The following is a 23,104-nucleotide window of genomic DNA, read 5'->3' as shown; positions in this document are numbered from 1 at the left end:
GAGGTGGTTCACGGTAAATCTAGCTCTGAAGGGAACTGACTACCTAAAGTTGAGTTTTGAGTGATTACTCAGAAAATTGAGGAATTCAGTCCCTCTGTCTACCTTCTCCAATTGCGTTTTTAAAGGAGGGTCAAGTTGAATCATTACAACGGGAGAGATATTTCTGGAACCATCAGAATCTTCTTTTCAAAAGAAGTCTCTCGAAACTTTGCATTCCGCCGTTTAAAATCCAATTTTAAACACAACTAGTGGACCTAAAAGCTAACGAACCAAAAAAGGGAGAAGTTGAATAATTCACAAATATATTACCCTACAAGTCTTCATACGAACCGTTTATCAATGAACGCTATTTCAAAGAAACATAAACCCATAACTCGGTGTAAAGATAAACATTCTCAAGATCACAAAGGAAAAATTATTCTCGCATAGAATTAGTACGAGAAACCAACGTTTTACTACAGATATGTAGATGATTATTATGATATAATAAATACGTACCTAAATATCCGCCAGCTACTTTCAAATTCCTTTCAATTAGACATTTGCCCCGGTGACTTACAAATAATTTTTCTCTCCTGTGTGATATTATTAGTAGATAACGCTTATGACCTTCGTTTGATTTAATGATGCGGAAAAAAGCCAGGGTATAGGAACTAAACAAAGTCACAAACAAGCTCTACTTGGTTAGAGCTTTTTTGTTTGTGCCTCACGAACACAGGTACCGGGTAGACTCACCGAGGCATGGTAAGAGTGGACCTTTTTGTGTTATAAAACCTTGCTTTTCGTAAGTATCTCTCCGTTTTGTTTTTGGTTATACTTATTTTTTTTAACGAAAAGGAACAGTATGACTCCTGTAAATAAAAATTAAACGAGATAGATCGCTGAGGATGGGCTTTAATTTGGGTGAGTGAAAAAACTGGTCGAAAACTCTCCACATTGCTGCCTCCAACAATTAAATTGCAATGCAATGCTTGGTGCCTTGTACGGGGGGCATAAACATGAGTGACCAAGAGATAATTTCTCCTTACAATAGCGATACAATATCAAGTACACAAGTGCTAAGAATAAAGGAAAATATTAATTAGGGGATTATTAGTTGATCTAATACCAAATTCTCCGAAATAAAATCATAAGTATTGTATGGCAGACAGTAGAGATAATTACTGATGAGATCTCGGAAGCGAAAGGGTTAAAACACCTGAAAGAATTATGAGCTATGTGACGAACTTCTGTTTTGTCTCCATTACAGCAAAGTATTGCTCGTCTGTTGTTCGTCCTCAGGGTCCCAGACTACATGAGCAGGGTGGGAATGATGAATGATGCGTTCAAGCGACACATTCCTGTGTATTCATGGATCAACGAGTTTTTCCCTTGCTCAAAATAAATTCTGTTGGATAAGATGCACGCGCTTTAGCCAGTCAGAAATCTTTATTTCAAATTTCAGGTTGAAAGAGAGCGGATAACTTTAGGTAATTGAACCTGTCAGTTCCAATTACTTTTAGCCAAAACGAATTGTTTATTTTTCTAAAATTGACAAGATATCTCCGTTTGACACCTTATAATGGACCCACCTGTAGGACCTGCCTCATAGAGAAACGGATGACAAACCAGACCTTTTCAATTGTGAAATTTCGAAAATTAAGATACAACCTTTTAAGCTTTTAAATTGTTTCAAGTCGTTCACCTGTGACTTGGTTCTTGATGGAAGGAGAAATGGTACGTGAACTAAATGGTACAGTATAGAACTATCTTGAATGCACAGACAATCTCTAAAATCAAGCTCTTCACATAGCGGACCTGAACTTCTTCAAAACTACTAGTTAATCAATGACTGATCGTCAAAGAAAGAGTCCATTGTCTCAAGAAAATATCACAATGACAGCGTATTTCATCAAGTTGTCTGAGGAACAAGATGAGTTCGACAAAGGGAAGATTTCTTGCCATCCCGGAAGAAAATTCTTCTTTACTGTCGCCACAGTCCTTATACTCCTCGCAACATTTCGTCTCTGGCTAATTACCCATCTGGTAACCGCGCCGGGAAACTTAAAAATGTACTAGACATCTACTTCAAATGCTTCCTAGGGAAATTAGTGGGATCCGACATGAACGTCATCTCTTCATATATATAGAGCTTCGAATGAAAGTCTCTGGCATTGCGTTATGATTTAAGACGAATGGAACAAAAAGCCTTCATCTACTTTTGAATGTTTTCTTATCCAGTTTCTATCAATACTTTGAGATTCGTCCCACGCTTTTTTAAAATTAACTGCAGAAGACAACATATGCCTTCTTATCCTCTTTTTTTCTTATTAATTTTTCTCCTATTTAATTTTTTTAATTGAAAATATGATTGTCATGTCATGGTGACTTAAGGAAGCAACCGAGTCGCTTACGCTGAGGCTGCTTTTAGCAAATTTAAGGATTCGATAGAAAACCGCGGTAACATAGTGTCAAAGACAAAACTGGCATCTAGCAATTTAACTTTTTTAAGTGTTGGAAAATAAATGGAAATAATATGTTTTCATAAGCCATTTAGCAAAAATATAGTAAGCTAGTTGATCAGTTCTTACTTCCTTGGCGGTTTTGCTTTACGAGCACAGCTGAAGAGCTTCGAATCAAGGATATCAGTTATTTTCTGACATGCGACTTACAATTATCTCAATACAAGACCAGAAGTTGTCTTATCCGGTTCAGTGGGGAGATTGAATACAAAAGTACAGTTCTCTCAAAAAGTGACAACTTTATATTGCTTTCATGGACACAAAGTCACCGCTAATAAGTGACAATACTTATTTTTTAGTTGGTTTTCCAACCATGGGTACACCCTTACAACGAGATGAAGAAAGTCTATTTTTGAACCATCCGAGGGGAAGACTTAAATATCGTCGTTAGTTATTTAAAATTGATCCCAAAGAGATCAAACCCGTAAGCGCTTCAAGAAAGACCATGTAGGCTAGAAACTGTACGTGCTCCAACCAAGGAAGGCTAAATCATCCGGTTAATAAATAAACATAGACGCGACAGCTGTGTAATTCTCACGATCTCAATTAAAAAAAAATTCGTGCAAAGAAACCGGCTAACGAAGGACATGAAGTGTTCAAGCCGGTCAGGTTTGATGTCGCTACTCTAGAAATATTGCTTCTGAGTTCTTTCAGTTCAGGAAATCCACATTTGGCCTCATTACACCAAGCGTGGCTCCGGCCAAGTCGACATCTCATGTCATACATACAAACATATATTATTTTACATGCAATGTATACTACCCCAAAGCTGTAATGACTGCCAAAAAGGTTTGCGGCAAGAGCTCATGAATTCTGAATCAGTTATGAGGGTGTACACAATTTACGATTATGTTTCTGATTCAGAAATACGAACATCGACAGTCTTCTACAACAAATTTGATGTAATAATGAGTTTGACGTAAATCCTCATCAATCGATATATAACACGATCCATTTCTCATTGGATGAAGCGCCAAGATAAACCCGGTTGATTGTCTTAGTGGACGACAGAGACAGCATAAGTATAGTCTTCTCCAACACAAAGCTCCAGATAAACAAGAGTTAACGAAGAGCATCATAATTTCTGTTGGCTGAAAAAAGTTCAATCATCAAGCAAAGGAAGCTTTAAAGATGGAGAACACAACTCATCTGGACGAAAAGGCATCGAACAGCACATCATTCCGTTCCATGAATGAAGTTTTCATCTTCATGTCTCTTTATGTCGTGCTCTCTTTGATGACCATCACTGGAAACACTTTTGTTATTGTCGCCTTCAAGAAGATTCGAATTCGAGCTGCCATAAATATGTTCTTTGTCAGCCTGGCTGTGTCAGATTTGATGGTTGGGGCAGTTTCAATTCCACTGTGGATCTACCATCTGTCCTGTCCTTCTTTCAAAAGATGCCGTCTACCAAGTGCCACTGTAGGAGCCTTTTTTCAAGCATTCGACGTGTTTAGCGCGATGGCTTCCACATCAAACCTCATAGCCATAAGTATCGAGCGATACTTTGCTATCTGTTGGCCCGTTAAGCACCGAGTGAGCTCCCACAAGCGTTACTACAAAATGCTGTTCACCACTTGGATCTACTCCGTGCTAGTCACAAGCATTTACTCAGTCGATTTCAGCCCAACATGGCAAAAATATCGTGGCTTACTGGTATTTGTGGCAGGCTTCGCTGTCCCTCTCATTGTCCTCATTGGCATGTACAGTAGTATCCACTGGGGTGTCAAGAACATGAATGCAAACTGGAAACGAGCAAACGCCGAGACATCGGTCCTTTCTAAAAGGCTTCAACAAGAAAGGCGAACAGTCACGACGATGGTCATCGTGACTGTGTTGTTCTTAGCCTCCTGGCTTCCCTTTTTTGTGGTATCCCTGCTTTGGATTTTTCAACGTTCGAGTCTTCTTGGCGGTGGAGGAGGAAAAGGATTCATGCGGCTTATGGACTTCATAAAATGGATGCATTACAGCAACAGTGCAGTGAACCCGCTTGTGTACGCCTATCGCAGCGAGGAGATGAGAAGAATTTTGGTAAAATTGCCTGAAAGGGCTCTTGGAATGGAGATTGAGAGGCGTCGTGCAATTCGACCAGAAAATAGGAACAAGTGGCTTTAAAAAGCTTGGCTGTTTTTCGACCAAAGTTAAGTGAAGTTTGTGCCTTGTGTACTTTTTTCCTTAAAAATATATTCCACAGGTTGGAAATAGAGAACATTAATAATCATGCGAACTGGTGCGCACAAACAGCTTGCACGGATATCAGGGGTACATAAGTCAAGAAGACGATGGTGGAAATTTTGGTAACTTATGAAACTTCTCCTCTTTTCAGCGCTTGACTCTCGATCAGTTCTATCTCTTTGCTACTTTGGTAGGGTTTTCTTGTTCTAATTTTTCGCTTTTAAAAGCAGCATACACTTTTTATTCCGGCCAGGGTGACAAAATAGATGTTACAACTATTAACCCCCAAAAAACCTAAATTCAAATTGTGAGGAGCTATATTGCTGTTGGGTGCGTTTAGAAATCTTAAAATAACGTCGACAATTTTTTCCCCCAATTAGTAAAGTTGCAAAACACCCAACTGGCTACGGCTCGATAGGAATACCTGGAATTAGTACTAGCTTTCTATTTCGTGTAACGGACATAGCTGACGTAAAGAAAAAAGAATAAAAGCAGGGAATAAAGCTTATCCTTGTGTGCTGATGATGATTTAATCAATGGAAAGACAGGTGGTAAATTATCCGGTACCAGAACTTTCTCTCTACTATTGACATCTTTATAATTATAAAACAAAGAAAAGATTGGGAATTGTTAAGTTCTGATCTTTGATGGACAGATCAATATGTAACATTTAAAAGGACATTTTTATAATTAAGGCATCATTTACTCCACTATGAGTAACTTCAAATTAAGTCAAGTTTTTTTAATGATCGACTCAGAGAAAAATATTGCCAAGTTTCAGTCTCAAGTGGTTTGTGAGAGTCTCTATTCAGTTCTCTTTTTTAAAGTTTCTTTATAAATGAAGTTGTGTCTGAAAAGCGCGTAATTTATTATTCGGAATCATTCCCCACTTTTATTTCATCTTAAAAGTTCTTTGCTTCCACTCACTTCATCCAGAATCTAGAGGGGTTGGTCTCTGTTTCTGGGACGACTTATGTCCTTCATCGAGTACAAAATTGATTTCTAATCCCTAGAAAAGCTTCCACCGCAAAGCATGTGCAATACCTAGACAGTTTGATTGGAAAATGAAAAGCAACAACCAATTACCAAATACAGGGAATAAACGAGAACTCTATTCTCTTTCCTTTTGTCAAGGAAATGTTTTTCAGTCAAATCTGATCACCAGAGCACACTTTTTTCTGCATTTATCATCATATGAATCAAAGTGCTCTGTGAGCAAACTCGTGAATTGACACATGATTTTGACACATGATGTTTAATGTTATCTGGTTTTGGGAATTTTGTGGTTGATTGTCATATCTAGAGTACGAGCAGTAGTTCAGTGTTCGCTAATGTAGCAAAGAAACAAAGTAACGTTGGGATAAGAAGGCATTACAATTGAAATAATCATGCTATTACAAGCAAGGTGGATGATGTCATGTGTTTTAAACGTCTATCATTTTTGTTTCTGGTTCAAAAGAAAAGGTTGGAAGTAAATGTGGGTGAAAAGTGAAATTTACTGTCTTTCGTTGTAAATATTAGAAAATCAAGGCAATACTGTCTTAATGAAAACATTAACGATTCCCTCTTTATCAAATCAGACAAACTGGAACGAGTTTTGAGTGATATAACTAAGCCAAGCCTGCCACCGTCATTTTGGATCTCCGCCTGGGTAGATTTAAGTCACGTGCTAGGCAACGTATAATCAATAACAAGATAGAATTTCATTTCAGGCCTATTTATCAATTTTGTGGTGTGTAACTTTCGCATTTTAGTACGTTGTATGTATGTTGAATCTTCAAATTGTCTTGAAACTTAAAAGAAAATTGTTCTTTAAAAATTCACTGAAAATCGGTAGCTAAAATTGTTTGTTTAGGTGTTATCTGATTTTCGTGTTAACGTGTAATTTCGTCAGTCGCCGGCATCTTTTGTTGCTTCACACAGGAAAAACACACGCGACGAAACGTAATGATCAATTTTGTCCTCAATCTCACGCCATAACAGAAAAAGCTTCTGAACATCTGTAAACTTCGAGCGCTTCGCAGTAAGTAATATTTTCAATGAATCTTCCGATTGTTTTCGAGTTCAAGGATTGTAAATTACAATTTTATGAAAAACGAAGGTTGTTCTGTTATTTCAGTGTGAATCCTTGCATGCCTGCCAGTCGCTGGCGCCGCTTGTTGAAACTAAAACGAAAAAAAAACTCTTTTAAGATTATCATTGGCTTCTTTTTCACCCCACCACTATTCTTAGCAACAAAGGTCGCCATTTCTTCTGTTTACTGCTCGCTAAAAACTATCAAATGCACTCAAAAGCCTAAAATCTAAAAAAGTTTACAGGAATCGACCAATCGAGCGAGCGAGCGAGCGAGCGAGCGAATGCCATTCCCCACATGGTATCTATAACTCGCTCTTGCGCATGCGCGCAATTCACGAGTTAAAAAGGAAAGCTGCTTAAAAGAGGGCACGATGGTTATATATGACCAGACTAAAGAGGAAAACGTTACAGGTTCAGGTAAAACCTTTTCGAAAACTAGCGTTTTCGACGGAATAGTGTTAGGAAAGTTAAGCTATACGTGTTGGAAGTACGGGTCGATTTAGTGTTCCGGAGGGTTGCTAAAAGTGTCAGCAGGGCTTAAAAAGTAAGGATTGTACATTTGAGAGTTCAAGAGACTCAGGGATAACAATAGACACACTTAAGAAATCTTTCCTTTCCTGTTCTCGTATTTAGTTTGGTTTTTGTGCTGTTTCTATGATGTACTGATTATAGCTTGCGCCGCATGAACAATTGCGTACTAGCAGGAGTTCATTTGATTGACGTCCGCTCGCTGTAAAGGCAAAATCGCCTGAAAACACTTTCGAATCAATCAATTCGTGTTACACCCTCAGAGATGATGCAAAACGATTTGACATTTTCAGTATGAATTTTTCGGAAATGTCTTTAAAAAAGTGACACTTGTTTATTTTACCCACAGTTACTGAATCAGGTGACAAATGACCAAAATTTAGTTTGCTTCAGATTTACTTTGAAAATCTCCATCTTGTATGAGTTTTCATCTGTTTTATACTAAGTAGCGACTTTTTCCAGAGAAATTATAGAACGTTTTAACATTGTTACGCTGCTACAAAGGCCTTGTGTTGATGCAATGCTGTCAAGAGTTTGTTTGACCATATTTCCTATGCGTTCAAACAGCGTCACCTTTTCATTAGAACTTCGCTTTTCTTGTCATTAGAGCTGAGTTCAGTGAACATTTAAAAGAGTGCTTCTATTCACCCACTACAAGGTCAGAATGCTACAGTTGGTGCAAAATGTCACTCGTAAATCGAAAGATGGAAAAAAAAACCTTCAATGAAGTGCACTCGCACACCTATCTTGTTGGTTCAGCCTTTTACTGTTAAAAAAAAATATTAAAATTCGTAACAGTTGTAAACATGTCATTCCTAGACAACAATCATCCAAACTGGAGACAATTCATCGATACATTCAGTAGTGACGTTTTTTATTCGCTAACCGTGATTTTGTACTTAAAAGTGTGGGCACTTCTGTGCACTGTGAGGCGAGCACCTAAGATTTCTTAACTGCATGCTTTTTCTCAAGATTTTATTCAAGCTTATGAATAAATAAAAAGTGCATAATATGCTTTTCGTGTTAAATGGTTTTCAGCAATGTTGAAATAGGAAAGTAAACGCCGCAAGGTTATATGTATTTATGTCCAAAGAAAACATTGAGAATTCTTCTTTTTATTTCAATGAATGAAATTCGAATTATTCTGCCGCTCTTAAGGAAAATGTGATTCGTTAAGAGATATGCCAGTTATAACTAAAGGGACAAGACCAAACACAGGTAGCCAGACTCCACTGTCTAGTGGCAAAATTCCCTGTGGATTACATAAATCTTTAAATCAACAAAAAAAAATTTTTGGCAAATGATCGTTCATTTTTTCCTGCATGTGCGTCAGTGGGAGTGAAAAGATGGATAGGCCAATCACAGTGGCCGTAAAGGTTTTTAATTATAAATGGACTCAGTCGCCATGATTTTGAACTCAATTTAAGCCGTAGTTGCGAAGGTTTTCCATGGGTTAGCTATCAGATAAGCTACTCGGACAATAATAGGAATCGGAGTTGTAAGTAATGCCATCTAAGTTCTTCAACCGCCAGATCATAGTTTTGTTGAAGCAGACGTTGCCCTGAGAGCGGCAGTTTGAATAACATCAATAACTGTATTGGTGCACCTATATATATTTTTTCCATCCCAATGGTCTTGTAACAACCAAGGGGTCATTCGACGATTGACGAAAGGATGAAACTAGGTAAAGGTAAAATCTAGCCACGTAGAATTGTTCCACATAGAAATTTAGTATCCCAGAACTGAAGTGTGCCACTAAAGATAATTATATACACGAATGCGTGGGTGATGTAACAAATTTAACTTTAAGCGAGAGAACATATAGCAGGAAAATTAGTTTTTCATATAACCTCCGACTTGATGCGCGATAGAAAATGTAGAATGGCAAGAAAAGTTGCCAACAATTTAAACATTACCTTGTATCTAGGCCAGAACCAACATTTGGAAGTTACGAAACACTCAATGTTTGGGTCACTTTCGCATTTAAACTCCCCCCCCCCAACTTACATTGCTTCGTGAAATGAGCAAAACGATTGAAATAGGAATCGATCCGGAATTTCTTTTATTTTTATTTTTTACCATTATCTAGGGTCGCGGTCCCCTAAAGACTCTTGAAAATACATAATCATACTTTACAAGAAAATTATCTTGGAAAATCCCATATAAGATACTCAAATATGGTTTTTTTCCATGTACGTTTAAGAATAATTCATGAAGACTGTTTTCATGATACTACTGGCTTTCGTGTAGTTAAAATACCCGCTGTGTCGCCACGATTCGTGCGCTTTTTTTGCCCGAGACAAACTCATAAACTAAACAAGTCCTGTACTTCATAGGATTCAGAGGAAATGCTGATAAAAAGCGAAGAAATTTTCAGATGGGCGGTTTTTTTTAAAGTTAAAAGTTTTAGATCAGTATCTCAGGAAATTAGTTTAGATACCGGCAAGGCCAAATTCAGATTCCTTTATTGATTTGATAAATGAACTATTTCTCTTTCGAAAACTCGAAATTATCGGCTCCCTGAAATTTAGAAACCTATTATAATAAGCGTTTGCTTTTTCATGTGCTCGCCCGTGATTATTATTTCACAATCATGTGCTCCATACAAATTTCCTAACTGGCAGTAGCTACACAATAAAATAAATTCATTTCCTGCTTATTTTCCAATACAAACGGACATGAAGATATGAAAGGAAACTAATACAATAACATCCTCTGACCCTTTTGTGAGTTTTAAAACTTAATTTCTGTCTAGGTCTTTAAATTTAAGAAAAGTATCTACAATTGATTATTTCTTTCTTCGTGTGTGGTTTTCACTGACACCTCTAAAGGCATGACGTAGCTCTCAACTGTCAATGAATCACAAACATTTGGGGTTTTGGGGAAAATAAGATTTAATGAGACGATTGGCAAAAGAAAAAAGAAAAAAGAATCTTGAGGAAGTCACTGAACCTTCATTTTACCTCAGTGTTTACAATTTGCTATTCACTATTCATTTTTTGAAATTCTTTTGGAATTGGCTATTTCAATCGAGAAGATCCCTCAAAATTCAATTTTTTTGTGAGCAAAATAATTCTTCGCAAAATAGAAACCAGAGATAGCACTTAGGAGGACCGTGGAGGACAAGTGATTTTTTGGCACCTGGAATGTCGATTTAAACAAACTTAGACCACTTATGCGAATCTATAAGTTGCTTGTGACGTCATAATAAGGAACAAGCCATTAACTTCCTCTCGCAAAGTTGTTGCCAATATTCACTGTATAAAAACTGACAAACCTTCAGTTGTCATTGAAATATGAAAAAAAAAAAAAAGAAAGAAAAGAACAAAAAATTCCTTGTGACATTCATAAATTGTAGTTCACTGTTTCCCAACCTCACGGCATGGGTAGCTTTTCGCTCCACCAAATGAGAATATCATTTGATGAATCAATTTCACCTTGGAATATATTGGAGAAACGTGAGTAGTTTCTAGTGGGAAGTGAAGAAAAGGATGAGCGCACAAAATGTATGGAAATGCAAAGAACTTCGAGATCCCTATAGTTTTCAGGTTTGTCATTCGCAATCGGTTTTCTTCATGATGAGCCCTCTTCATTCTTTTTCTTTTTCCGATTCAGTTTTGTAAATCTAGAGTACTATTATTTCATATTTTCCCTTTACGATGGAGGTATCATATCCTTCGTCATAATTGACAAATCATTTGGATGAAACTTTTCTAAGAGGTCAAAAACGTTTGGTGATTACATGTTTATAAAAATACTGCTGATTGTTGACAAAAAGTGAATCCCCTTAAAACTTTATTTCCTTCCTAAATGTATAGCTTGACATTTCTTGACAAATTCGCAACGCTTTATTACAACAGTATTCTGCCATTAAAAAAACCCAAAAAACTGCGCTCTACGGGGCTAAAGGATCACATCATGACATTATAATGAACAAAGATCTAAATTCGTGATTGTAAGTTTTTCTCTGTAAGCAATAAATTCTTATCTCTTCGATTATGCCAAAAAAGCCCCTTCATAGAGAAAATCATAAGGGATCTTAAAATTGATTAAAGGTATTAGTGTATTTGTCTAAGATATAAGATAAGAGAAGATAAAAGAAAAAACGTTTCTTTCATTGGTTTACACGGGGATATATTGTCTCTTTCAATGTGATGAGTGCAGCATCTTGAGGTGAATGCTCCATGTCAAATTGTGAGCTTTAAAGTACAGTTTAAATTAATGGAGGCGGATAGAAATATTCGTTAATTAAAAGACAGGGTAGACACATTTCCTAGTTTTCCGGTAAAAGCCGACGTCAACGAACCGATGTCTAAGAACTTGAAGACAACGTGGGTTGACACTTAAGAGAAAGAGTCAAAAGATGCATTTTTTGGTTTAATCTCCTGTCGGAGGCCTTAATTGATAATTGTAGTTATAAAGTAAGCAATTAATGGTTGTGTGATTACACATGATCTTTGAGTCTTCCGGCCTTACGCAATTGAAACGCAGTAATAAAGTGGGGTTAATTTCAGTCGGCGTTTAATGGTACTGCTCAATGTGAACCGACAATTATTAAAGAAGAAATTGCCTTTGCGATAAGCAAACCTAATTTAACTTGCGGAAACATCTGAGATATTATATCTCCCTACGCTTTTGCTTAATATGTACCAATTACTTCATGACGTAACTCATTCGCTGATGGATATCCCAGCTGTGGCACAGAAGTTAACGATTGTCAGCTGTTTACGTCAATTTTCGGTTTCATAGTATAAAATTCAAATCATGCTATGCGATAAACTAGCTTACAAGAATGAGTGTGGTTCATGTTCAAACAAGCCGAAGTCCTTCAAATCTGAGGCAATTCTTCCCCATCGCGTGCTATGTTTGTAATATTTCTTTTACCCTATCAACCTTCTTAAAATTGAATTTTATTTACCCAGATTCTACTTTCCATTTCATGGTAAACTGGTAATGGACTAGAGTCCTTAATAACATTATGTTAGGATGACGCAAACAATCAAGTGGTTATGTCGTCTCGTCTTATGCTTACGCGCATTTTGTTTCCTCGTTTCAGATTTTGGCCATTTCTAAGGGAAGCCAAAACGAAATTTTCCAATGGAGGATTTTGTTTCTGAGAACTCTACCTCTCTCAAAGGAATATCGAATGAAACAAGTGAAACTTCACAGAAATCTTTTTACAGACACTCGGAACAAGAGACATTCGCTTTTGTTGTTATATATGTGACTCTAGCGTTGCTTGTGATACTGGGTAACTCTCTCATCATAGCCGTATTCACTAGAAACAGAAAGCTACGAACAGCAACCAATCTCTTTTTGGTGAGTTTGGCAGTTTCAGATCTTTTTGTTGGAACCTTCTCTATTCCTAGTTGGATATACATTTTGCTGTACGATTTGAACCATTTAGCGCCGAGCACTTTCAACCTGTCTTTCCGCGCGGTGTACATTTTCGGAGATATTTCAAGTGCTCTAGTCTCCATTGCACATCTTACAGCGATAAGCATCGAACGGAACTTCTCCATTTCAAGACCACTAAAACACCGAGCTATGGCACGTGTGTACTATCACGTTGCTATTGCCGCAACATGGTTGTATGGCCTTGCCATTACGTACATCTTCGTGAGCGATTTCAAGGCCGTACCCTGGCAGAAATACAGAGTTCTACTTATTACCATCGGAGGCTTTGTTCTCCCCCTTTTTGTCATAATCTGCATGTACGCCGACATTTACAAGAGCGTCAAACTGTTTAATATTCGCCGAAGGTCATATTCCACCAATTCGCTTCAAAGAAAAGTTTTCCGGGAAAAGGCAACCGCAAAAACTGTGCTAATTATCACGAGCGTTTTCGCAGTGTCATGGCTTCCATTTTATACACTTTCAATGTTATTTATATTTTGTCCAAAAGTAGTCCCGCAGGGAGTCAGCCTGTTTCACTTGTTAGATTTTGTAAAGTTTCTCCATTACAGTAACAGCGCTATGAATCCTGTTGTGTATACTTATCGTATTCGGGAAGTGAGAACCACACTGCTTAAGTTTGTTGCTCCGTGTTTAGCACAAGCTCCTATCCCAAAAGCGCCAGCTATGCCGATAGCACCTCAAAGGCAACTTGTTGCTCGTGTCCTTGGGACTTCACGTCATTCCGTGTCGCGAGCGCGAGTGAGACCAAAACTCAGTGCTGTGAACTCAGTATGATTAAGCTTGACCTCAGAATTTTTATGACGCTTTTTCTCTTTCATATTCGTCCCAAATTGCAATTTAAACAAGGAGTAAATGTTATTGACGCACATAGTGACAGTAACTGGATTTACGGACTTAAGTGTGACTGTTGGTTTATATTTGTATTGTATATCCCATGCAGTCGTGCCGAGCATGATTATCTAATGATCTGGGGCTCTTTCATCAAATACAAAGTTACTTTTCTGATGCACTGAGCTTTGTATTAAAACGAGCTGTGATGTAGGGTGGAGGATCTCTTAGATGAGGAGCCATTCCTTGAAGTGAATTTCTGTTCGTTGATTCGTTATGCCTCACGTGTTTTCAACTCTTTTACTCCCTCGAGTGATCGATTTATAAAGTGATCATTAATTGGAATATTTAAAATATAAGTGCACTGCTATAGAAACAGATAAAAACAGTTAAGACAACAGAAACCAATGTAAATAATCTTGACACAACATCAAATTCGCAGGGGAGGAATAAGTAGCCGAGAAATCTGACTTTTCATCCTATAATCAAGTCGTGCTTACTGTCTTACATTGAATGATCAGTTGATGCTGTATATACTCGCTGAGATTTAAATTTCGAAGATCAATCTTGTAACGAGAGTTTTGTATTGATTATATCACTTATAATACTTCTATTAATCATAATAATAATTATAATATGCATATATATGTATTTCAGAAACTTATTGTCTACAGTTGTACTTTTACCTAATATTGGATGTCCTAACTGTAACACGTTAACAAATCACGCTTTTGCCATATTATGTTTAGAATTTAAATGCATTAATTGTTACGTTGAGCTACAGATAGGCTTTACGATGGGGATGAAAAACAAGTCCTAGTGGCTGAGTGTACATGGTACTTAAATTAATGTCTTCAGGTATATGAGGACATCAACTGAAATAAAAAATAAAAAAAAAAGAACCGTCCGTTCGTCTTTTCCATTTGATAATTGGAAAGAAGGATAAGCTGAAGACAAAGACTTCTTCGAAATCCGTCATTACAGCGAACAGCGTTTTCTCCCAGTTTAGTATTATATTTTGTTCTTCGTCAAACGGTGGCACTGCAATTGTTGTGTCCTCAGGCGGTTAGCAGTGCAAACGTCCACGATGTTAGCATGTGTGATCCAAAGACATGCCATTCAACATCAAAATGAACTCTCGTGATATAAGACGGTCCTTTTTTGTTAGTAAGGATTCTGAGTTTCAGAAGATTGCTGGCATGACAAACGGGTTTTTCTCAGAACTAAATGGTTCAAATCAACTACTCTCTCTAAATAATGTAACTTTCTGAGAGACGGTAATCGCAAAAATGCCGCTTTTATCTTTTTGTTATGCTGAGTTTTAACCTTGTGAAACTGAATCTACCAGATCATAAAATTGCCAATAGTCACGTACTCAGACTTTCCAAGGCCACGTGGTTGTAAGGCTTCTACATACAGTTGTAGTTACACGGAAGGATCTGGGTACAAGATTATTCTGGAACATTCGGGTGGTCCCCACTTACAAGAAATTAAATAATATAATAATTACAGTGGGAGCCTGTCATTTATGACCTTCAATGACTTGATCACGGATCTTGTGATGAACCTTTTATTTTTTTGTTGTTTTTCAAATCAAGCGTGGTCGGTGCTCAGTTCAAAAAGCTTGCACCGAAATTATTTGTATTGTTTTTATAGTTTCAGCAGCTGATAGGCAGTCTCCCCAGGTCACCTGCAATATACCACTTCAGTGGGAAACTGGTACCGGTCGCGCGCCAAAAGGCCAGTTGATCCTCGAAAGGAAATTAATCGAGCTACTTTTCCAATGATCAAAATGGACTTGAAAAATGGCGCCTTCAACTGAAATTTATGGAGTAGGTGTTTCAGGAAAAACCACTTACAAAGGTAACTTGGTGCTCGAAAAATATTATCAGGAGAGATTTCTGAAGAATATCTTTATTTCCCTATCAAAGACACAGCAACATCGAATCAGTTTGTACCACAACGGTGAGATGATAAAGGGCATGCTGTGATATTTTTATCGAGTTGTCATCAGTAAATGTATTATAATTTTCTTTTAAGGAGTGTGAAATTCGCGTAATCATCGCACAGTAAAAACTATATTTGCTCTCCGAGCGAACAGACCTGTCTATTTCATGGATACGAGTCATGCTGCTTTCAAGATAATTGAATGGCAAACAAATTCTTGACAAAGGAATATCAAAAGCTGAAATTACCTGTTGCAGAAATTGAAAGTACGTCAGCCAATAGAAATCTGGTCTTTTATGCCGTGTGTAAGACTGAAAGTAAAATGTGTAGTTTTTTCAACTAGATTAGGTACATGCGTAGTGGGCATGAACGCAATAATCGATGTTTCTCACTGCATGTGTGGGTCGGACCAGCTGTTTATTCTGCGAAGAATACACATTTACCTCGGAGCAATCGACTCACGACTGAGCCTTTTTTCCATTTTGAATGATACTAATGAATGATACTAGCAAATTTCAATGATACTTTCAAATTATACAAACCTGGCTACTTAAAGAACCTTGTTATTACTAAAAGACAAGTTCACCAGTTATGGCGTATGACACTCCTGTCAAATAATTTCTTTTCTTCGCAGGTTCTCGACATGTTGTCCAAAACTGTGGAGCATGTGAATTAAATCTTTAAAAAACTCATGACGGAGATCTCTGGATGATTTTCTCGGTAACAGCAGCATGTCCTATCCGGGTGGTATCGCGAAGATCTTTAACTGTGCTGGCTTTGTGTCTTTTTGCATACGTGTACTGGCTGCACTACCGCTATCACGTTCATGTTATCTCATCCAATCAAAAGCAATTAAAAACAGTAAAGAACCACACTCGCAATAACGAAATATACGCCGACTTCATGCAAACATGGTGTCGTCTAAAGCGGCTGCGCAGAGACTGGAAGCGAGTCTTACGACCATGCACAGATAACATGAAGTGGGGAAAGAATATGAATTCCTGGCGTGACCAAAGCAGAACGGACGCTGCTAAAAGCTATCTTACATTGTGGGATATAAGACCTGCCGGGCAGTTCAGTCGATTTGAAATACAGTCTGTAACGAAAGATAACCTTGACAAGACAATTGGTGGGGACTCTTGGCGGGTTCATGTACGAGGTCCCTCCTCGATGTCTCCAACAGTAATTGATCATAATAATGGGAAGTACGAGGTCATTTTTCTTGTTCTGGAATCTGGGAAGTATGACGTGGAGGTGGTGTTGGAGTATTCGTTGTGTGATGGATATAAAGATCCACCAAGAGATTGGTTTATAAAAGGTAATTCAACCAGTAAACCGGGTTAAAGGCGAAACTGAATTTCAAAGAAAGTGCTCAGCCATGTAAAATGTGTTCCTTTATAGGAAACGCTCAAGGTAGATACCAATCACCGGATGCCCTTCCTAGTCGTGAAAAGCCATTTCTGTTAAGTCCTTTGTGGGACGGTGCGCCTTTCACTATCCAAATTCCACGTTCCACGGAGCTTCTTTTTAAAAGTAAGTTATTTAGTTCCTTCGATGCTTCTGCACGCTGTAGTCACGTACTCAAGACTTTCCAAGGCCACGCTGTTGTAAGGCTTCTACATACAGTTGCAGTTACACGGTAGGATCTGGGTACAAGATTATTCGCGCTGGCCACATCACCCTCTGGAACGATGGCACCCTCAGCTGGTCGCTTTAGATCAGATGATGATGAGTAATGTTATTGATATGTAACCTTCATTTCCTGAGGAAATATAATTTTTGCATCAATTGTGGGTGGCTGATTATTGTTCTCATGATCAAGTTAGCGAAAATGAAAAAATTGGAAAAATGGTAGGGAGCTTGTTCATTATGTCCTTATGAACCAAGGGTTTGAAAGTAACATTTCTTTAGTTATCTTTAATAGTCACCTCAAAAATTATATTCATTTGTTTGCATCTAGAGGTTATTAGCAAGTTTGGCTCTCTGAACACACCATGTGGGATCAAATGCTCTGAAATATGGGACGGCAATGGGAGATGGGTCAATGACACATGGAAACCATATTTGACTGGTGAGTAAAGGAAAAGCTTTTATTTAAAGGTTTATTTCGCTGACAAAGTATTTAATTGTAGACTGCATCTTTCGATTGAAAGTTTATTTAAGAAAAAAAATGCTGCAGTTTCTTAATCCAGACACGTAAACTAGTCCGAAATTTAGAAGTTTAAAGTAGAATTATTACATAAATTTTAAAAAGTATATCTTCCACAAGTAACTCTTCTCCGATTAATGTATAGTCGATTTTTTGCCACATTGTTGTAATAGGATAATGTTTATAATCATCAATTCTAGAAAAATCTGGCTCATTAGGAAACAGCCCGACACGAAAACTAAGAACACTGTGGATTTACGGAGACTCGATTGGCGATTTTTTCTACAAGTCCATCGTCAAACAGCCTTTGTGCAAAACATTATTTCAACGATGCAATAACACTTACAACTGGGTGTACGAAATTCCCAACAGAAACTTGACCAGAGCTCGATTAGAGATGGATGAAAAAGACTTCAGTATTAGGAGAGTTCTGACCGAGATTTTTCACGTGATCGATCAGCCTTTTATGGACAACGCCAATTCCGTCTTGGTTCTCAATCTAGGTCTGCACTATGTGCACACAATAAACTTCTCATCGTACAAGACTTTGATTGACAAGACAATTAGATTGTTAAATGATAGATTTAAGACGGACGGTAGATCATGGAGGTTTAGAGGAAAACTCATCTGGAAGACGACAACTGCTATTAATAAAGAGAAGTACGGAGACCCAAAAACTAATGCGCGACATTCAACAAGTATCAGATTTTTGACTTATCAGGTGAGTAAGAACACTTTATTACTGATAAGGTATAATTAAATTAAGGAAAGGTAATTGAAAAAAGGATTAGGAATTTAACAAAAAAAATTCTGCTTGATTGTATGTTGATAACCCAGTCAGTAATCATTTGTGTGGACTAATGATGTCTTACTGCCTTCTTTATCAATTCATTCGTAAAAATGCAGAAATGTTTGGGATTCTTGTAGAATAATTGATGTATGTTTGATAAACCAATATATCTGCTAAACGGGAAATAGAAAAATTTAATTAAAATACTACCAACCTTCAAAAGTCCGACAAGGTAAAATTTTCAACTTATTTAAGTAGTTAATGAACGGGTTTGAACCTACCTTTAATAATAAACCAGGGATATCGTTTTCCAAGGGATATCGTATATCTGTGGTCGCATGGAACCGTTTCTCTCAGAATATAATTTCAGAAAGACAAATCTTGTCCTAGCAGCACACCACGAACAACTTTTTCTCTTTTTTCTTTTCAGCGTGTTTTATTATTTAACGCCTATGCAATGGACACCATGTGCAGAGCAGGCGTCAATGTACTTGACGTATTTCCCATCAGCGACGCATATCCCGAGGGGACTGGGCTGCCAAGAAAACCCTATGATGCCGTACATTTCAAGCCCCACGTTTTCCAGCCAGTCGTGAACTTCCTTCATAGTTATTTCGGTGGTCACCCTTCACCCTGACTGAGGTTTGAATTCTCGAGGAGTTGAGCGCGAACTATTCCGTGTCGTATCTTTTGAGCAAAGATGACGTTAATCTGGCTAACAACACAAATGAATGAGTTCGAGACGCTGAAATTTGTACAAACCAACTGTTCAGTTTCCATCAGATCAGAGAGGCTTTATATTTCGCGATATTTTGAGACTCTAGGCCTCTCACGATCCTTACTTCAGCTGCAGTTTCACATTTCAACCTTGTTCTAAGATCGTCGAAATACGACTAGCCTCTTGAGAGTCCTTTGTGTTACGTCGAGTCGAGAGGTATTTAGCTCACTATAACTGCCTTCTTCAGTCCAAAGGTTGGTCAATGAAGTGTGTGAAGCACGAGGTGAAGCTTTTGGAGGCCTTCATTATCGACGGGTGTCTCTCTTGGAGTCAAATTTGTTGATTCACAGCTCTCGATGGGAGAAACTTAGTAAAAAAAACGAACGCCTGTAACTCTTAAAGTTCAGTTTTGTAATATGAGAATGATGATTTTGTTTGACTTAATTGGAATCAGTGTTATATTTTGTCGCAATTTGCAATAAACCTTTAACAGCTATCGGTTTTCCCTCTCTAATTGTTCTCAATTTCCCTATACTCTCGTTTTTATTTTCCCATCTCCAGTTTCCTATCATTAACTTCCTACATCTCATTCGTCATGGCCCGCTCCCTCATCAAAGTTCTTTATTTCACAGTTAACTGAGTCCTTTTCACGTTCCACGTTTCACGTTCTGCGTTTCTCTTCCACACTCCCTGTGCAAGTCTCCTATTCCACTGGTCCTATTCGTCGTTCCATGACCTATGTGGGTTCGCATGTAAGCGCAAAACGGAAAGAAAATTAAATATGGACTGGACCATTGGACTATTGGCTAAGACCCAACGCAAAAATTTTGACAAAAAATAATCAGTCGAAAACCCGCTCAAAATAATTTGTATGATCACTAAAAACTCCATTGATTAGTAGCATTTACTAATACAACCACCTCTCACCCCTCTTTGCGTAATAATAGTTCGTCTTCTACCCCTCCCTCAGTAACAACAGTTTGCCTTCCACCCCTTCCTGAGTACTGATAGACTGTATCCCACCTCTCTCTGAGTACTAATGGTCTACCTCCACCGATAAAATAGCCCCAAAAAAGGTCCAAAATTGGTCCGAAAATGGTCCAAAAAAAGGTCCGAAAATTAGCCTCCGTGTAGCCGTACCCTCTCCCCAAAAGATGAAACTCAGGCGCCTCCATTTCATCTTTGCGGGGGAGGGTGCGGTTACACGTAGGCTATCCAAAATTAAAAGTAGTCCAAAAAATAGTCCAATAGTCCAATGGTCCAGTCCATATTTTATCCTACGCCGTGCAAAACAAAATACAGACAAAACAAAAAGATAATAAATCTTATATTGCTGATTTCAATTTGTCCTTTCAAGATAAATGTCAACCCGAAAAATTCAAACAAGGCACGCTTTTCAGTTGATCTGTCAGTTGCGGTATACAAAAACGCAAATAATCTGAAATATCTAATGAAGTAAAAGAGAAAATTCTAGCATTTTTTGTGCATGGATAAAATTCTTCGAAACGAAGGCCTTTTTTCCTGAATTTTTGTCCCGTAGAAGAGTCCAACCAAGAAGTCTTCGCGATTTCGGCCCGTCGGTTTGTAAGTTATAAGAGTCAGTAAAATTGAGCAAAAAGAAAACGCACATTCAGTGACTCGGCAAAATTCCATACTGAAAGATCGTGCAATTCATGACCCGAGGGAAAATTCACTAGAGTTAATTATGACAATTAACACTTCGATGCTCATTGACTAAAGATAAAACAGATAAAACCACAGGGATTAAGCATTCTATGCACTGATTGTTTACATAAAGCAAGGGATTGGTGGAGGCGGTGTTCATTGAACTGCTAACAGAAGACACACTGTTGACGTGTATACCTCGCAGCTGTCTCGCGTCGGCTTGTCTGATCAAAGAAAAATATGCCACTTGAAACTTTGTCCAAGAGTTATGAAGCCTACGAGAAAGCTTTTCAAGCCTTTTTGGACCACTCTACTGCCAGACAGTCTATTGTGAAGTGTGTACAAGATGGAACGAAGCGAGCGCTCGTGGCGATTTCATCTGTTAGTGACAAGAATAAGCCGTTCAGGATGTTAGGAATTGGTAGCGGAAAGGGTGAAATGGATGTATTGATGATCAACTCCGTAGCTGCGCATTTGAAAGCTAACGAAACTGATGTAAAACCCACTATCCATAGCGTGGTTGTGGAGCCGAGCTCATTTCTTTTAGAGAAGTTTAAAGAATCTGCCTCGTCAATGCCAACTTCGCTGATAGCATTAGCTGAAATATCGTTTGAATGGCGGCAAATGACATTTCAAGAATACCAGCGCCTAATCGCTGATGACAAGAGTAAACCATCCCTAGACTTCATCCACTTTATCCACAGCATTTATTACATGGATGCCGAAGATGCTCTTCGATCGTGCTTCAGAAATTATCTGGGAGAAAAGGGAGCCATCTTATGTCTCGTCCAAACCGAAGCCTCCTTCTTTGCTAAAGTGCAGAAGAAATTTAAAGGAAAGCTCACCTTTGGATCCGAGGATATGACCATCTACACCAAAGAGGACCTCGCAGCGATAGCAGCGAGAAGTACAGGATGGTCTTATGATGAAATAACACAAGAATTTTCTATTGACATAACGAAGTGTTTTGGAGAGCCTTCAGAAGAGAGTGATCTGCTCTTGGACTTTTTGACCCATCAGAAAAACTTTCGAGTCACCGCAGATCAGGGTTTGAAGGACGAAGTTATGGATTTCTTCCGAGAGTCAATGGTGACGGACGAAAGTGGAGGAAAGTTTTTGAAAGCTGAAATGGCTGCTGTAATAATTCATAAGTAACTCCATTGAAAGAGCTTGGACTGAAAGTCACATTAATTCCACAATCTTATTAGCCTAACAAGACATATAAACCGAAACACGACAGTTATATATCTATTTACAGCATATATTTTAAAACTTTGTTTCTAGTGATTGTGAGTCACATTGACCTTTTAGGACATTTTTTTTTCTTGACATAAGATAAACGAAGACGATTATGGTGAAACAAAACAAAACTTATCGAGTCACTAAACGTTACCAGCCGTGACTGTTTGTTGTAACGCTACTCACCTGACATCTCATAAATCATACACGGACTTGAGCGAGCAAAGGAAGCCGCTGTCGACTTTTTCCTTAATCTGACTCTACGCAGCAGACAAGCCGCAAAATCTATTCAAAGGCAGATCTGGAACTAGAAAAAAAAACACTTAAATACTTAATTCACTCGGAAATATCGTAGACCGTATTTTATACCATAGGTGTTTCCTCGATTTGTAGTAACAAAGTAGAAATTGGTCGAGGATTGTGTCATATCTAGTGCTAAACACCTCGCGTGAGGTGATTAAAGAAGGGGCGCTAAATTTCAAAATAGGGTCATCGCGTTTTGTTAATGTTACCGTGGAAGTCATTGATAAATACGATAGAAGACAATTCACTTCCGAAGAGTGCAAAAGAGGCTATCAGGTTTGACGTAACAATTTTCAAATATTCTTTAGATATTGAATCAAATATTCATCTTAAATTCTGGTGGAGATTGGCTGCTTATCTTGATACGAGTAATCGAAACAATTGTAAGAGGATGGTTTCAATAACAAAAAACAAATTCACATCAGAAATCGAAAGCGCCCGATATGAGTAATCATACTAAAAACAATTATTATCCTCAGGCTCAGTGAATATTGTTGAATAATCCCCTCGGCCTCGTCTCGAGGATTATTCGGCGATTCACATGTAACGTGATCCCAGCGATCCATTTTATTAAAATTAGGTAAGAATATTTATACATGTTTTTTATTGTAGTTCAAACTGTTCGCATCTTGGAACGGATTATATCCGCGGACAAATATCAATAAACATTTTCGCGCCAAATAGAGGCTATTGTTTACATGTATCTGAATATGTAAATATGTATTCACAGGCAATTTCTTCGAAGCCTAGAACAGTGCTAAAAGGTA

The 23,104-nt window shown here is 38.0% G+C and overlaps 4 protein-coding genes across 7 annotated transcripts; all 4 read left to right on the top strand.

The window, feature by feature from the left end:
- Positions 1-3,631: 3,631 nt before the first annotated feature.
- LOC136282407 (D(1A) dopamine receptor-like) lies at positions 3,632-4,711 on the top strand. Its single transcript, XM_066170049.1, has one exon. The coding sequence runs from the start codon at positions 3,633-3,635 to the stop codon at positions 4,614-4,616; it is 984 nt and encodes a 327-aa protein (XP_066026146.1). The 5' UTR covers position 3,632; the 3' UTR covers positions 4,617-4,711.
- A 4,032-nt stretch (positions 4,712-8,743) lies between these two features.
- LOC131782247 (adenosine receptor A1-like) lies at positions 8,744-14,417 on the top strand. 3 transcript variants are annotated; one of them, XM_059098970.2, is made up of 2 exons: positions 8,744-8,964; positions 12,337-14,417. In XM_059098970.2, the coding sequence occupies exon 2, from the start codon at positions 12,378-12,380 to the stop codon at positions 13,470-13,472; it is 1,095 nt and encodes a 364-aa protein (XP_058954953.2). In that variant the 5' UTR covers positions 8,744-8,964; positions 12,337-12,377; the 3' UTR covers positions 13,473-14,417. The 3 variants fall into 3 exon arrangements, with proteins under 3 accessions (XP_058954953.2, XP_058954952.2, XP_058954954.2); XM_059098969.2 differs by lacking the exon at positions 8,744-8,964 and adding an exon at positions 10,721-10,828; XM_059098971.2 differs by lacking the exon at positions 8,744-8,964 and adding an exon at positions 12,032-12,144.
- An 870-nt stretch (positions 14,418-15,287) lies between these two features.
- Positions 15,288-19,611, top strand: LOC131782259 (uncharacterized). Of its 2 annotated transcripts, XM_059098985.2 has the most exons (6): positions 15,288-15,389; positions 16,108-16,791; positions 16,875-17,006; positions 17,434-17,544; positions 17,823-18,343; positions 18,843-19,611. In XM_059098985.2, the coding sequence occupies exons 2-6, from the start codon at positions 16,182-16,184 to the stop codon at positions 19,047-19,049; spliced, it is 1,581 nt and encodes a 526-aa protein (XP_058954968.2). In that variant the 5' UTR covers positions 15,288-15,389; positions 16,108-16,181; the 3' UTR covers positions 19,050-19,611. The 2 variants fall into 2 exon arrangements, with proteins under 2 accessions (XP_058954968.2, XP_066025841.1); XM_066169744.1 differs by lacking the exon at positions 15,288-15,389 and having other exon boundaries at positions 15,508-16,791.
- Positions 19,612-20,794: 1,183 nt separating this feature from the next.
- On the top strand, positions 20,795-23,037 carry LOC131782219 (histamine N-methyltransferase-like). The gene has a single exon (XM_059098929.2). It carries the CDS (start codon positions 21,036-21,038, stop codon positions 21,948-21,950), a length of 915 nt encoding a protein of 304 aa, XP_058954912.2. The 5' UTR covers positions 20,795-21,035; the 3' UTR covers positions 21,951-23,037.
- Positions 23,038-23,104: the final 67 nt, after the last annotated feature.

This window comes from Pocillopora verrucosa, chromosome 7 (genome assembly GCF_036669915.1).
Source record: "Pocillopora verrucosa isolate sample1 chromosome 7, ASM3666991v2, whole genome shotgun sequence".
NCBI lineage: Eukaryota > Metazoa > Cnidaria > Anthozoa > Scleractinia > Pocilloporidae > Pocillopora > Pocillopora verrucosa.
Note: the sequence above shows the minus strand (reverse complement) of the source record. Positions and strands in the feature narration are given on the sequence as shown.